Source organism: Bos grunniens, chromosome 9, assembly GCF_055505025.1.
Source record: "Bos grunniens cultivar Pamir isolate PY7600 chromosome 9, Bosgru_T2T1.0, whole genome shotgun sequence".
Lineage (NCBI taxonomy): Eukaryota > Metazoa > Chordata > Mammalia > Artiodactyla > Bovidae > Bos > Bos grunniens.
The window spans coordinates 45,510,061-45,525,774 of record NC_141173.1 but is presented as its reverse complement, the minus strand read 5'-3'; the positions used below and the strand labels follow the sequence as shown (position 1 = coordinate 45,525,774).

Genomic DNA, 15,714 nt, shown 5'->3' with positions numbered 1-15,714 from the left:
TGCAGGCTTTATAATGCAAATGCAATCAAGAAACTCCTATAAGAGAGACCTCCCTGGTGGCCTAGTGGTTAAGACTTCATGCTTCCACTGCAGTGGGCATGGGGTTTGATCCCTGGTTGGTGGACTGAGATCCCACATGCTGTGTGGTCCAAAAAAATAAAAAAAACTCCCCCCAAACTTCTAAAAGATAACGCAGAAGAAAACCTAGATGACCTTGGGTCTGGTGATGACTTTTTAGATACAACACCAAAGGCATGAAAGAAATACTGTTAAGTCAGACTTCATTAAAATTAAAACCTTCTGCTCCATGAAAGACACTGTTAAGAGAATGAAAAGACAAGCCACAGATTGGGAGAAAATATTTGCAAAAGACACATCTGATAAAGGACTGTTATCCAAAATATACGAAGAATTTTAAAAACTCAACAATAGGAAAACAAAGACCAAAATAAGAAAACAAATTTTAAAAAGGGCCAAAGACCTTAACAGACCTTAGCCTCCCAAAGAAGATACAGGAAAATAAGCACATGAAAAGATGCTCTGCAGCATGTGTCAAGGAATTGCAAATTAAAACAAGGAGATGCTACTACATACCTATTAGAATGGCCAAAACCCAGAAAACATCACACCACCAAATGCTGGCCAAGATGTGGAATAACAGGAATTCTCATTCATTGCTGGTGGAAATGTAATTGTACAGCCACTTCAGGACATAGTCTGGCGGTTTCTTACAAAACTAAACATAAAAGATGCAGAAACTATGTTCACTGGTATTTATCCAAATGAGCTGCAAACTTAAATCAACACAAAAATCTGTACACAGGGGTTAACAGCAACTTTATTCATAAATGCCAAAACTTGGAAGCAACCAAGACGTACTTCAGAGGTGAATGGATAAACAAACTACAGTACATCTAGACAATGGAATGTTATTCAGTGCTAAAAAGAACTGAGCTACCAAGCCACAAAAACATATGGCGAAAACTTAAATACACATTAGTAAGTGAAAGAAGTCAACCTGAAAGGCTACATATTATATGATTCCAAGTATATGACACTCTGGAAAAGGCAAAGTTATAGGGACAGTAAAAATATCAGTGGTTGCCAGGGACTGGCAGAGGAAGGAAGGATGCACAGGTGGAACACAGAGGATTATGAAGGCAGTGAAAATGCTACAATGCTGGATGCATATCATTATACATTTGCCCAAACCGAGAGTGAACTCTGATGTCAACTATGGATTTGGGGTGATTATGATGTGTCCATGTAGGCTCATCTATTGTAGCCTCTGGTGGGGATGTTGATAATGGGGGAGGCTATGCATGGATAAGGAACAGAGGGTATATGGGAAATCTTGGTACCTTCTACTCAATTCTGGTGTAATCTAAATCTGCTCTAAAAGATGAAGCCTACTCATAGCTACAGAGAACAAACTGGTGGTTGCCAGAGGGGAGAGGGGTGGGAGGATGGGCAATATAGGTAAACAGGATTAGAGGTGCAAACTTCCCATTCCCAAATAAATGTCACAAGAATACAATGTACAGCACAGGGAATTTAGTCAACTATTTGTAATAACTTTGTATGGTGACAGATGGTAATGACTTATGATGATGATTATTTTTATAATGCATAAAAATACTGAATAACAACAACAACAAAAGATTAAGTCTATTTAAAAAAAAACAGAGGGTTAAGTATCAGTTGATTATCACCCTAGAAATAATCACACATATTTGCTGATTTTGGATGTTTGATAAAATGTTGAAGGTTGATAAAATGTTGAAGGAAAAAAGAAAAAGGATACCATCACATGAAAAAAAAAAAAGTTTTACAGTACTTGGTGATTCTCCATGGGCTTTCTAGGAACACTGGTAAGAAACACAGGACCAGAATTGCTTAGCCTCACTCAATAAGTCCTCTACCACACAAGCTGAGAGGCTGTTGAGGTCTTCCAGACAAGAGGACAGCAAAATTACAGCTGGGAGATGTTGGTTTTCTTAAATCAACCACGGTTACTAATTATAACTATTTCTGCCAATGGAAGTTGAGGTTAAATAATAATTTTCATGCTTTTCCAGAAGTTAACTTAGTAACACTGTCCTCTAACAAGAAACAGCTAGTGATAAACTTTTTTGGTCTCCTGGGACTTGGAAACAACCCTTTTCTAACTCAGTAGCACTCTTAACACAGGCAGCTAATTCAGTACACAGAGCACAGAGAGCTTTCTTTAGCCAGCATCCTTGAATAAAAAGCCTACTCTTAATTCCTCCTGTAGTTCATTGGTTGAACTAAGAAAAAGGTACTACAGTAATCTAATCAAAGGCAGCAAAAGCTAACTGTAGCTGAAAAAAATGAAAAGCATAATAGACTCACTCCCAACTCATCTTGGGGGAAAAGAGAAAAGAACATGTATCCCCAACGATATAGCAATTCATGGCAAGGGGACAGCACGTGCAGGAGAAAGCACTGGACTAGCCTTGCTTCCTGCTAGCCCACACACTGCAAAAAGTAACTGAGACCCTGCACCCCAGCTCCAAATCTTCAGCAAAGAGATGGTAAAACCCACCTGTAAAGACCAACCAAGACAACATGAAAATGCTTTACACCACATGGAAATAAGGAGTAGCATAAAGAAGATGATGCTGACAGCTTGTACCAGTAAGGTACAAGCTATAGTGTCCTTCCTACCTAGGAAGGTGAGAGGTGAAGGGAAAAAAGGGGACCAGTTGCACATAACAGGATCTCTGTGCAACTCAAAAGGAGAACACATGCCCCGGAAGTTAACAAGGACAAAAGTGTCAAGACAAATGTGACCAACAGATGACCTGCAACTTCTGAGAGGAAGAGATGTGATTACTGTAAAACTTTATCATCACTCATTAAACCTCATTAAATAAGTCGGTTTTATTTTTTTAAAAAATCCATTTTCTCCATGACCCTCTTGGGAGAGAGACTACATCTGTGAAGAATAGACACTGCAATAAAAATGGCTCCAATTTTTCACAATTCCCTGTATTTGTCTCCCTACCCTTGAATGGCCCTGTGGCTTGCTTTGGCCAAAAGAAAGCAGTGAAGTGATGTTCCAGGAGCAAGCCCAGGCATTAAGGAGGTCGTGCCTTTCGGCTCTCTCTTGAAGAGCTGTTGTGCACACAAGCCCGGGCTGGCCTGCTAGAGGATGAGACCACATGGAGCATCATGGAGGCCCCAGACATGTTCAACTGACTGGCAGCTAATCACAGGTACATGACAGAATTCAGCTACACCCAGAACTGCCTGGCCAATTTGCAGACTCACGAGCAAAAATAAATGGTCATTATTGTGAACCACAAAGTTTTGGCAGATCGGTTACACAACAATGGTAACAGATACAACATCCTTCAAGGAAACATGGTTCTAGACCAAGCAACCTCTATGCAGGGTCTAGCTTCTTCTCTAAGTTATGTGGAGACACACTTCATTTCATGAAAAAGGTGCTTCATCTCAAGTCGCAACCTACCATCACTTTTCCCATCCTGCTGCGGGTATGCGTTGTAGAACATCCCCTTCCCGTCATGGGTCCAGGCCATACAACTGAACTTGACTCTTTCAAGCACATCTGGAAGCTCTTTGGCACCATCGACTTTCATGAACTTGATGGTCACCCAGTCGGAGCCGCTGGCACTCAGACCATAGGCAAAATATTCACCATCCTCACTGAATGCATAGCCTAAGGGACACATGAGAAATTGTCAGTGAACATGGGAACTCAACTCCCAGCCTTGCCCACTGTCCGCCATGCTGACAAGGGTTTTCCCATCACATATGGAGGCAGAAAGCGGCAACAGGAGGAGCAGGAAACTGGTAATGAGAATCCTGGGGCTCACCCAGGACTTGCAGGAATTTGTCTTATGACCTTGGACAAATTCTCTAACCTTTCCAAATATGACCACTAAGATGCTTCCATTTAAAATTTTCTATAATTCAATAAGTAGTTCATTTAAAAGCAGAGCTCATCTGGGATTTCAGCATATTTTATTTATATTCAGAGGGAGGGGAAAGGGAGGAAGGAAACTGCTTCTAGAGTAATGACTGAATGTAACAGAACTAAACTAGAACCATTATCTAATTTTTGGAATGGATTCCAAACTACTTGAAATCACTCCTTCCGACCTCATTTTCTGAGAATTGCTAGCACGCAAGGATTAACATTCACACCATCTGACAACCAAAAGCCCAGGTAAATGAAGCCCGAGGGTTTGCAGTGAAGACTCACGCAGTGCATATTTCAAAAGTGACAGTGAAAAATAAGGCAAGCAACACCGCAGATGGACGAGCGCACCACGCCCCACTCTCTGGGGCTGTCACAGACTGAACGTCCTAACCACTGTGGGATGCTTCCTGACCAATATTTATGTTTCCATTGGCTTTTATGATCATAAAGAATGTGTAATATTTGGCACCAGGCACCAGAGATATCCTCTTATGATGTCTGCTAACCTTCACTGGAGACTGAAAATCATCCTAAGAAACCAAACTACTTTCAGAGGTTTCCTACTATTTTGAAAGGAACTTCTATGAGTGAAAAATAAAGTTAAAATTTCATAAAACCTATTTATTAATCATTTATAATTCCTATAAAGCATCCAGGCTCATATGTATATAAATACAGAAAAGGGTCAAGAAAGTAATGGAGTAAATATTCATTTCTTTTTGTCTGCATAAGTTATATATAATTTTAAAAATTTCAGGGAAAATGCAAATAAAATATTTTGACTTTAAAATGTATATTTTTAAAAAATCATACACTATGAAAAGAATCTGAATGTCTGTTGTTGTGTTAGTTGCTCAGTTCAGTTCAGTTGCTCAGTCGTGTCCAACTCTTTGCGACCCCATGAATTGCAGCATGCCAGGCCTCCCCGTCCATCACCAACTCCCGGAGTTCACTCAAACACACATCCTTCAAGTCAGTGATGCCATCCAGCCATCTCATCCTCTGTCGTTCCCTTCTCCTCCTGCCCCCAATCCCTCCCAGCATCAGAGTCTTTTCCAATAAGTCAACTCTTTGCATGAGGTGGCCAAAGTACTGGAGTTTCAGCTCAGTCGTGTCCAACTCTTTGCAACCCCATGGACTGTACTTGCCAGGCCCCTCTGTCCATGGAATTCTCCAGGCAAGAATACTGGAGTGGGTTGCCATTTCCTTCTCCAATAATATGGTCTTCAGAAAACTCAAAGACTGAGACCAAGTTCCATGTCTAATTTACCATGTTATCCATCGGGGCCTGTATGTGACAAACATTACAGAAAAAAGTTTTTGGAATGTATTATTGAAGTGAGAAACAAGAGCCTGTTATAATGAAGTCCTTCTGGGTGAGTTGCAAGATAGACTTTGGTTAAAATGAAGTGAGTTTCTATTTAGAGTATATTACTGCACAGTATCAGTGTATTAAATTCTTTCACAACTCTAAGATCAAATTTAACAAAGAATACTCACAATAAACTTGCTGGCGTCTTATTTCCAATACTGATTATGATTACTCTCAGTACTAATTAGACTAAGGATCATCATTTACATATAAGCCTAGTCGGGGAGAGGAAGAGGAAGCACTAAATGACTAACTGACTTTATAAAGGGGTCTTTGCACACATCTGCTGAAACAGGGCTCTTTAATTTCCATCTAATCGATTACAGGACTTCAGAGTTCCAACTGCTCAATTTTGTAGGGCTGAATCTACACTTGTGCTTTTTCAAAAATAGAATATGCTGAGCCAACTCAACTAAACATCTAGAATACTAGTCAGTGATGATTCTCAGAGTGTGCAATTTGTAAATCATAGATAGATACAGTGTATAGACAATATTCTTACCCTAAAGTTGGGTGTTTATGGCACAAAACTGGAGTAATCTTATTGACTCTGGAGTTTATTTTGGGGGAAGTTACTTAGGAGACATACAGCAGCTGAATACATATTTTTGCATATAGCAAAACTTATTCATCCTCAGGGGACAAAGGATCAAGTTGTCTAATTTCTACAAGATTGTGTTTTATACTTTTAATCCTAACATCATAACAATCAACTAAATTTTAAAACTCATCAGTTTTTCTTATCAAGGAAGTAGACTTCATATTCTTTCCTGTTTTACATGTACAGTTAAAACATTCTTTGTACAACTTAAATTTCTTTAGGAAGAGAATTAATTTTTTTTCCAAATACAGGTAGGTCGCAGAGATGCTACAGAAAGTGGTGGTGATACTTCAAGATCCCAGAAGCCCTAGAAGCTAATTTAGGTCCGGTGTGAATTATTCTCTAGTTCTGCTTCATGCTGTCAGAAGGTGTGACCACTCGTGTGTTCTAAATATACTGTGCCGAAATCAGCTTTCCCGACATTGCATGTGCTTCTGTTTCACAATATGGTTCACACTGTCTGGTCTCTCAAGGGTGGGACGACTGCACCCACATCAGAGCTGTCAGCGCGGGCCCCAGGACTCCCGCAGGCCTGGCTACGGAGCCCTCACCTCGGAGTGCCACTGTGCCATCATCGGAGAGTGTGTTGGGGTCGAGGAACACTCTGGCTTCACCCTCTAAAGAATCCTGTACATATAATACTCGTTGGTTCTGCAAACCTGTATTGTAAAAATAGAAATACCTGGGGGACAGAGACGGTCTTTATTTAGTTGTGGAGTAAAACCAAACACATAAAAACAAAAGGAAAAACAACATACAAAGCTACAATTGCACATAGGCTGTGCCAGGGGACTACAGTGGAAGGTCCCACCAGCTCCCTGTACCTAGAATTTGTTACTTGAATTGCTTTAGGTATTAAAACAATTCACTGTGATTCTGCACATCAGCTAAATAAAGGCTGCTTTATATGCTAAAATGAAAACTGATATTCAGTAAAGCAGTAACTTTTTCTTTTCAATGGAGAAGACAGCAGATTTGCTAAAATGTACCAGTTCCCTTCCTTAGTCATGCTCCTAGGGCAAGGGGCGGGCAAACTTTTTCTGTAATGAGCAAGACAGCAAATTATTTAGGCTTTGGGCACCATACAGACTCAATCCTGCAGTTGTGGTATAAAGCAGCCATGAATAACACACAAGCAAATGACCATGGCTGTGTGCCATTTAAACTTCATTTGCAAAATAGGAGGTGGGCGAGGCTTGGCATGCAGAGCATACTTTGCTGATTTCTGTGTCGGGGGAGTCTAATAATTTCTAAAGTGAATCTGTGGTAGTGGTTCCAAAAAGACTTAAAAGGCGAACAAGAGGCTATGTTTTAAGTGAGTGTCAGAAGGAGAGGAACAAGAGAGGTGAATTAATGGGTGCTCCCTCTTGGCCTACTGCCATTCTTGGATGGAAGAAAGGCATCTAATAAAGTCTTTTCATGTAGCATAAGCCAAAGAGGATTAATTTTAGAGGCAAATAAATCCCCACTGCTGTCTATGAATCATGCTATCTCACCAATTACTAGCCACAAGATAACAACTACTTCCTACAGTCTAGTTTCATCCTAGGACACATCTCTGCCAAATTTCTTAGTCCTTCTTTTAAGAATGTGGACAACAGACCAAAAAAAAAAATACTATTTTCATAGTCAAGCATAGAAATGAATTGATTTTATAATGTTTATAAACTGGTAAGTTGTTTGGAATTTGTACTGTAAAATTTAAGGAAAGCAAAAAGAAAATGAAATGAAAGCAAGTTCACATACCTTTTCCCTTTCTTGAAGTGGCAGCTATACTTGGGATAGTCATACAATTCAGTCATTCTCTCTTTGTATAAACCTCTAATAGGACACTGCTCAAGAAACGGCACAGTAATCTTGTTCTGGGCCTCCACGAAAGCCTGGAGAGAAAATTTAAATGAACAAAGCATGTCAGATATAAGATTTTCCACATGCAGTGTTATCCATTAATATTACCAGCAAGGTTCAGCAATTTCACTCCTGGGACTATATCCTGAGGAGACAAAAACATTATGTTGAGGAGACATCTGCACCCTCAAGTTGACAGCAGCATTATTTACAACAGTCACAACATGGAAATGGCCAAAGTGTCCCCTGACAGACGAATGAATAAAGAAAATGTGGACGACATACAGACAAGTATAATCCAGTCATAAGAAAAGTGGGAAATCCTGCCATTTGTGATAACACGGATGGAACTTGAGGACATTAAGTCTAACGGAGAAAGACAAATACTGCATGATCTCACTCATATGTGGACTAATGTAAAACAAAACCAAAATCCACAAACTCATAGAAAAATCAGATTTGTGGTTACTAGAGGCAGGAAGGAGATAAGGCAAGTGGGAACTGAATGAAGGTGGTCAAAATGCACAAACTTCCAGTTATAAGATAACTAAGTACTAGGTATGTAATGTACAATACGATGACTATAACTGACATTGCTTTAAAAGATATAAATGTTGTTAGAATAAAATCCTGAATTCTCATCCCAAGGAAAAAAAACTTTTTTCTTCTTTCTTTTCCTATCTGAATGAGTTGATGGATGTCAACTAAGATACAAGCAGATCAAATCATTATGCTGTACACCTTAAACTTACACAGTGCTGTACATCAACTGTATCTCAATAAAAGCAGGAAAAAAGATTTTGGAAAAAATGTATCAGCAAAAGCATACTTTCTCTCAATAAATAACAGTAATACTCACATGTCACTCTGTACCAACCAAGTATTAACTCATTTAGAACTCATATTCCAATGGAGAAGGTTCTTTTTCAGCCCAACTTTCTGGATGGGGAGACTGAGTCTTCAGTTCAGTTCAGCCGCTCAGTCGTGTCCGACTCTTTGCGACCCCATGAACCGCAGCAGGCCAGGCCTCCCTGTCCATCACCAACTCCCGGAGTCCACCCAAAGCCAAGTCCATTGAGTCGGTGATGCCACCCAACCACCTCATCCTCTGTCGTCCCCTTCTCCTCCTGCCCTCAATCTTTCCCAGTGTCAGGTCTCTTCAAATGAGTCAGCTCTTCACATCAGGTGGCCAAGTCTTAGAGTAGTTCAAAAGGTGATGAACATTGCGCAGCTGGAAAGTGGCAGAGCCAGTTCTTGAATCTGTTCTCAATGAACACACTATTCCACTGCTCAGATCACATCCTGTCAAGAAAGGGCACTCACCCCAGGCCAAGGCTCCTGGCTTCTCAGCAGCCAGTGATCCCCAAATATCAGATATAAAGAAACCAAGCTAGAGATAGAAGCTAGAGATACCCAGGTACTATCTAACCAAGCCAGAGATACCCAGGCACCAGCTTATCAATTTTGTTTTTGACAATTTTTCCAAGACCTACTACTCTTGTCAACTTGAGAACTTTGCTAAATGTTGAAACTATAGAGTATTAAAAAAAAAAAAAAATTGGAAAGTGGGTGGCACTGAGTAAGTTTATTGACAATAATGGTTTGGAAGAAAAGCAAGAGGAGGTCAGGAGATGCTGGCAGAGGAAGTGACAGTTTCTACAACAGATCAGTTGTATCCAAGCTTAGCCTGTTTATAACTAAGCAGTCAGAAAGTTTATAATACTATAAAATCCGGGCTTCATAATAATTCACATCTGGCTATTAGAAATGAAGCATGAATAAATGTATCAGCCCAACTGAAGGTTGAATCAAATGTCTATGCAAAGGCAAACCGTTTTGATAGGAGAAAACTTCAGGAAATGAACACCTTACTATATTCGGAATGGCACACAAAAAATGCATTATTGCCAGAGTCCATGCAGACTTAAGGGCCCACCCAGCTCAAAATGGTCTTTAAATGGGCTCTCCTACACAAAGCAATGACGCCATGCTGGAGAACCATGATTCTGTGCTGCGAGAAAGCTGCTCTAAAACTCAAGGTTTATAATGTGCTTGAAAACAAGCGGGAAAGAGTATGAGGTATGACTACAGTGATTAACAGGAGTTTTGCAAGAGGATCAATTCAGGAGAAATAAAACGGTTACACGTCACATTTCTCATTTCATTCAAACAGAAAATAAAACTGAGTCCCACAGAAATACAACTCCAACCACCTATCATGAGGGATTGGCAAACCTCACCATGGCCTGCTTTCCTATGGTACTCGAGCCTAGAATAGGTTTTATATTTTTAACAGCTGGGTGCAGGCAAGGGTGGAAAACCAAACAGTGACCTGGGTGACTCACATCATCTAAAATATTTCCTATGTGGCCCTTTACAGGAAGTTTGCTGACCCCACTCTATCTCATTAGGAAGTGTCCACAAAGATACTTTTTGTTTTTTAGTTACAAAATCGATGGACAGCTGCAAAGCCAGGAGGGGCAGCACTCCGGGGTGGGGTGGGAGTGGGGGTGTGGTGTGGTGCGGTGGTGTGTGTGTGTGTGTTGGTACTTTGGGGGGGGTGTAGTGTGTGTGTAGCATTCTGAGGGTGGGGGGGAGTTGAGGGGTGGGTGGGTGTGTTAGTCACTCAGTCATGTCTGACTCTTTGCAACCCCATGGACTGTAGCCCACCAGGCTCCCCTGTCCATGGGATTTTCCAAGCAAGAATACTGGAGTGGGTTGCCATTTCCTTCTCCAGGGATCTTACAGACCCAGGGATCAAACCCAGGTCTCCTGCATCGCAGACGGATTCTTTATCGTCTGAGCCACCAGGGAGGCAAAAGCATTACCTGATTTCATGGGTGAAGTAAACTGGACCTTTTGACATGACCTTCCCTCCTGTCCCTGGCCTCAGTCCACTGAGCTCCTTTCCCAGTCTTTGTCTCTGCTGGGTCACCTGTCGGCAATGTCTGTCCCCACCATCTCTGTGGGAGGTGGGAGCCTGAGCATCTCAAGCCCCATTTACTGCTGGCTCCATGTCACCCTGGGTGTGCAGTCTTACAGACACGGAAGTGGAGGCAGGTGGTAATAAGGTCACCTGGCCAAGGTCACTCAGTGAGTTAGCAACAGCACTGAAGCCAGAGTTATGTTCTTTCAGTCACTGTAACAGTGCCCGAGGCTGACTCCTGGCCTGCTACTCGTTTACCTTTTAAAAGGGCTCCTCTTGCTCTGGGTGGAGAACAGACAATGGGGGAGCTAAAGTGGAAACAGGGAAGCTGGTTAGGAGGCTCAGGCAGTAGTCTGGTGAGAGACAAGTCCATGTAGAATGGTCTGTCTCAAAAAGGAGCAGGGCTGGGACAGAGGGGAGGAATGGGAGTGGGGAGAGAGAAGATGGGTAAGCCCACGCTCACATCTTGGTCAGATGGTTGGTTACTAGAAGGGTCTCAGCAGAACGTTCAAGCTACTGAGGGCTCCCACCCTGAGACCCAGCAGACTGAGAGTCCTAGAAGGGCCCTTTCTACTGGGGGTCCTCTGAGGAAGAAGCCCTGCAGCCTTCATTCCCCTAGTCCTTCTGATTTGTGTTTGGATGAGGCTGCACCTAGGCCTGACCCTGGCTCTAGGAGGACCACAGTGGATCCAGGAGTCATAGATCCTTAGTCAATTTTCCCTGCAAAGGTGAACTGTGCTCACCCGTGGATTCTATGCTGCTTGGCGTCTCTCGGTACAATCACAACTGCTGCCACAGAATCCATCTCACACCAAAGCAGGCACACTGGCTTTTCTCATATGAAATGTTCGGAAACCATCAGAATAGTCATAACAACGCTACCAAATAACCAGGCTCATTATATCCAATATGTCACCCACAAATGTTAGTCAATTACTTTAACTAGAGCAATATTTAAAGACGACACCCTTCCAATATCCAGATGCAAACAATGTTCAAGTTCTTAACAGTCTAAGTTCTATCATAATGTGCATCTTTATAATATGAGCAGGTCCTCTTCATGAAGGTGCAGGTAAAACTTCTGTTAAGGGGTTTGTGAAATTTAGGGTCCCAAAGAATACCAATAATGACTTCTTGGTCATTTATGGATTTAACAGTCTGACTTCTTGGTCTGAAAATTAGAACACATTTGGGGGAAAGGAAGAAGAGGTATAAGGATAATGAAAAGAAAAACTTGAGCAATTGTATGATGATAAAGAAGCAGGGTGAGGAGAATTAAATTACTCTTGTCCGGCAGGAGTCTCAGTATCCAAACTCATACTCCAGGGTATTATTAAAATCACTGAAACTCAAAAGCCCATGAAATGACACCAGCAGCTGAGCTTTTTAAAGAGGATCACGAGTTTAGATTTTATAGCTATGGATGAGTCTGAACACATTTTTCTAAGAATAGTTGCTCAAAGCTAAGAAATCCAATTCACATTTCATTTTGCCTTAACTATTAGAAACCTTGAAAGGGAAGCTTCAGTTATGCAAGACAACTAAATCCTGCTGTACAACACTGTGTTAACAATACTATATTATACACATTAAATGCCATTAAGAGATCAGAATTCGTGTTAAATGTTCTTACCATAATTTAATAAAAAGAAAACACAGCTACCTGGCAAAGTGTTGCTCAGTTTGGGAGCTGGAGATGCCTTTACCTTGACTGTTTCCAGAATTTTTTTCAAGTTGTCCTCACATCAATCCACTAACTATCTCAAGTCCTTTCACAAGCACAAGTCTTACGTATATGAATAAAGAGGATGCATAAGTTACTTATTAAATAGATAAAGTATATAATGAACATAGGGCTTCTGTGGTGGCTCAGTGGTAAAGAATACACCTGCCAAAGCAGGAGACGTGGAAGATCCCCTGGAGAAGGAAATGGCAATCACTCCAGTATTCTTGCCTGGAAAATCCCATGGACAGTGGAACCTGGTAGGCTACAGTCCATGGGAGGGTCACAAAAGAGTCAGACACGACTGAGCGACTGAAAAACAACACAGAACATCACGATGGGCAATACAGGATTAAAAAGATGAATCACATGCATAAAGATAAAAGCTCTAGGAGAACAAATAGAGGGAAAGCCACTCCCAGGATAGGGTGGAGTGGGCCTCAGAGAATGGGGCAGGCAGGCAGTCCAATGACAGAGGGACTTCCAGCTGGGAGACTGTGGCACGGGTACCATTCGAGTGAAACCAGGGATAGTGCTACCTACATCCCACAAACCTGGAGGAATTTTAGCTGCAAATTATACATACACGAGGATGTATATATGTAGGTGTGTGTGTGTACATGTATGTGTATACATACATATGTGTACAGATACATATGCACACAAACATGTGCGGATAACACTAACACTCATATATATATATGAGTGTGTTGGTTAAAGCAACTATGATCAAGGCAAGTGGTTGGTGTCACAGCACGGACTGGCAGTGTTTTCTGTACAGTCCTGTGTAAGGAGCTGAGAGCATCCTGGAGGTCAGAAGGGGAAGCAACCGGACCCCTCTCTTTGCTGGAAGTGTAGCAGAATTCAGAAATGACTCCCCAGGTGCAAGGACACACCCCTAAAAAAGACGACAAGAGGTGGCAAAGTTCATCTGGGAGGCTGCAGGACCCAGGGCTAAGAGGGCTGGGTGATCACATGAAAAACTAGAGGCAGGTCGTGCCAAATACAGTGAGAGGCAGCTGCTCCAGGAAACAGGTCTAGAAATTGAGACTATAGAAGAATGGAGGCACGTACTTTACAGGACACACTTAGGAACTGACACCCCACAAATGAAAGAAAAAAGTGCCCCATATTTTGCAGTGTTCTCTGAACATTTACAAACATTACCAGTACATCAGATCAGACCAAAAAGGAAACGTTAAATTCCAAGAGAGCTTGTTTGGGTCATGTTGGTAACTACAATGCCGTTATACTGACCCAGGGAGGTGCCTTTCTCTTCCTGGTCCCACAAACCCCTACAAACCCCAAGGACGAGAAATGTCAAATCCAACTGGTGAGATCCCAAAATCCATAAGGCTTATCTTTTAACATTAAAAGCCCAGTGTGACTACAGAGGAAGTAAAGGGCATCAAGAGATGGATTCACTTTTCCTTCTTGTTTGGTGAGTTCATCAGATACTTTTTAGCTAGTAGATTCTTTCACTCTCTGAGCTATTGAAATTTTTTGCTTTCATAATTTGAAAATGTTACACAGGACCAAAATGTTTCAAGGTAGTTTTAAACACACCAAAAATGTCTGAAATATGAAAATACTGGAATCTAAAACATAACAAATTAACTGAATAAGCAACTGAATAGGTTTTTAAAATTTTTTTTGAAAATAAACTGCCCCAAATTTAATTCTGCCAATAAATAAAGAATAAAAATTAAAAGTGGGTCCCTCTCTGCTCTCAGGGTAGGAAGGGCCCCATTGAGCTTCCTGCTGCATGTGGGTGACAGACCAGGTGGAGCCTTCCAAAAGCCCTTCCAGGTCTCTTTCCACCTTCTCTGCCTGTCCCCAGGAGGGCAAATAAACTTGTTCCCCCACTGGGCGAGTTACTGCCAATCAAAGGGGAAGGAAGCAGAAAGTCTCGCTATGACCTTAGACTCAAGCCTTGGTCTCAAATCTCGCCATTACCAGGGAGCACATTTGAAGCTGGAACACTAACCTGACCTGGCTCTGTTCTTCAGTGTACATACTACTACTGACCAGGAGCCTGGCAAGGACAGAGGCGATCTGCACATCAAGTCCAAATCTAACTAAAAACCCACCCAGGAGGAAGTTAAACACATGCATATCCTTTCTTGAATAACTCTTGTATCACTGAGGAAATCCAAACGATAACAAGACTATTTCAAAAATAAGAAAACCAAAACTATCAGGAATTAAAGTTCTTGTTGTTGTTTAGTTGCTCAGTCGTGTCTGACTCTGCTACACCATGGACTGCAGCACGCCAGGCCTCCCTGTCCTTCACTATCTCCCTGAGTTTGCTCAAGTTCAAGTCCACTGAGTCCGTGATGCCATCCAACCATCTCATCCTCTGTCGTCCTCCTCTCCTTTTGCCATTAAAGTTCTTAGAATGTGACAAAAACACCTGAAGCTGACATCTGTTTCTTTTCAGTATCTTAGGATGCCCCACTGATAGACTGGAGTTGGGGTTGGGGGTGAGGTGTGACCTCTGCTAGCCATCAGAACTCCCCTCCCTGAGATCCAGGGATTCATCCAGGGCTGGGCAGGACACCCATTCAGAAGGAGGCTCAGGGCTGGTCCAGGGGTTTGTTTAATGACTCACACACATCAAGGCAGCTGACCTGATTGAGTCCACAGCACAGATTCAGGAGTGTACCTGGAACAGGCTCGGGGGACAGTTGGGGACTGGGTGTGCCATGTGCTGAAGGGCAGTGCCCACACTGTGATGGATGAAGTACATGTGGCCCAGGGAAGATGCTCTACACCCAGATACAAGGCTGCTGCTGCTGCTAAGTCGCTTCAGTCGAGTCCGACTCTGTGCGACCCCAGAGACGGCAATCCATCAGGCTCCCCCGTCCCTGGGATTCTCCAGGCAAGAACACTGGAGTGGGTTGCCATTTCCTTCTCCAATGCAGGAAAGTGAAAAGTGAAAGTGAAGTTGCTCAGTCGTGTCCGACTTTTAGCGACCCCATGGACTGCAGCCTAGCAGGCTCCTCCATCCATGGGATTTTCCAGGCAAGAGTACTGGAGTGGGGTGCCATTGCCTTCTCCGAGATACAAGACTAGGTCTGGAAAATGAGTCACACCCTCAGGAAGTCTGGGGTTCACCCTCTCTTGATCAGATTTTACCATTTCTGGGTGCCAGCAGCTTACACTAAATGTCATAAAATGTCAGTGATATCCCTGTCTATATTCTAATTATGTTAACTCCTTTCTACATTCTTCACATAAGTAAATCCTATTCATTTTCATAGGCAGAATCTTC

The 15,714-nt window shown here is 42.1% G+C and overlaps 1 protein-coding gene across 3 annotated transcripts in view; it reads right to left on the bottom strand.

Moving 5' to 3' along the window:
* PREP (prolyl endopeptidase) overlaps positions 1-15,714 on the bottom strand; it is a 129,540-nt gene that overhangs the window by 95,573 nt on the left and 18,253 nt on the right. For 2 of the 3 annotated variants that reach the window (XR_015133009.1, XM_086317531.1), the window contains exons 3-5: positions 7,690-7,823; positions 6,495-6,625; positions 3,497-3,706 (exon numbers count right to left, since the gene is read on the bottom strand). Coding sequence is in view for 2 of the 3 variants with exons in the window: in XM_086317531.1 (XP_086173657.1) it covers positions 3,497-3,706; positions 6,495-6,625; positions 7,690-7,823 (475 nt within the window). In the remaining variant the exon portion in view is untranslated. Of the gene's footprint in view, positions 1-3,496; positions 3,707-6,494; positions 6,626-7,689; positions 7,824-8,650; positions 8,837-15,714 lie in introns of those variants that run through there. The other variant, XM_086317532.1, reaches the window with a different exon arrangement.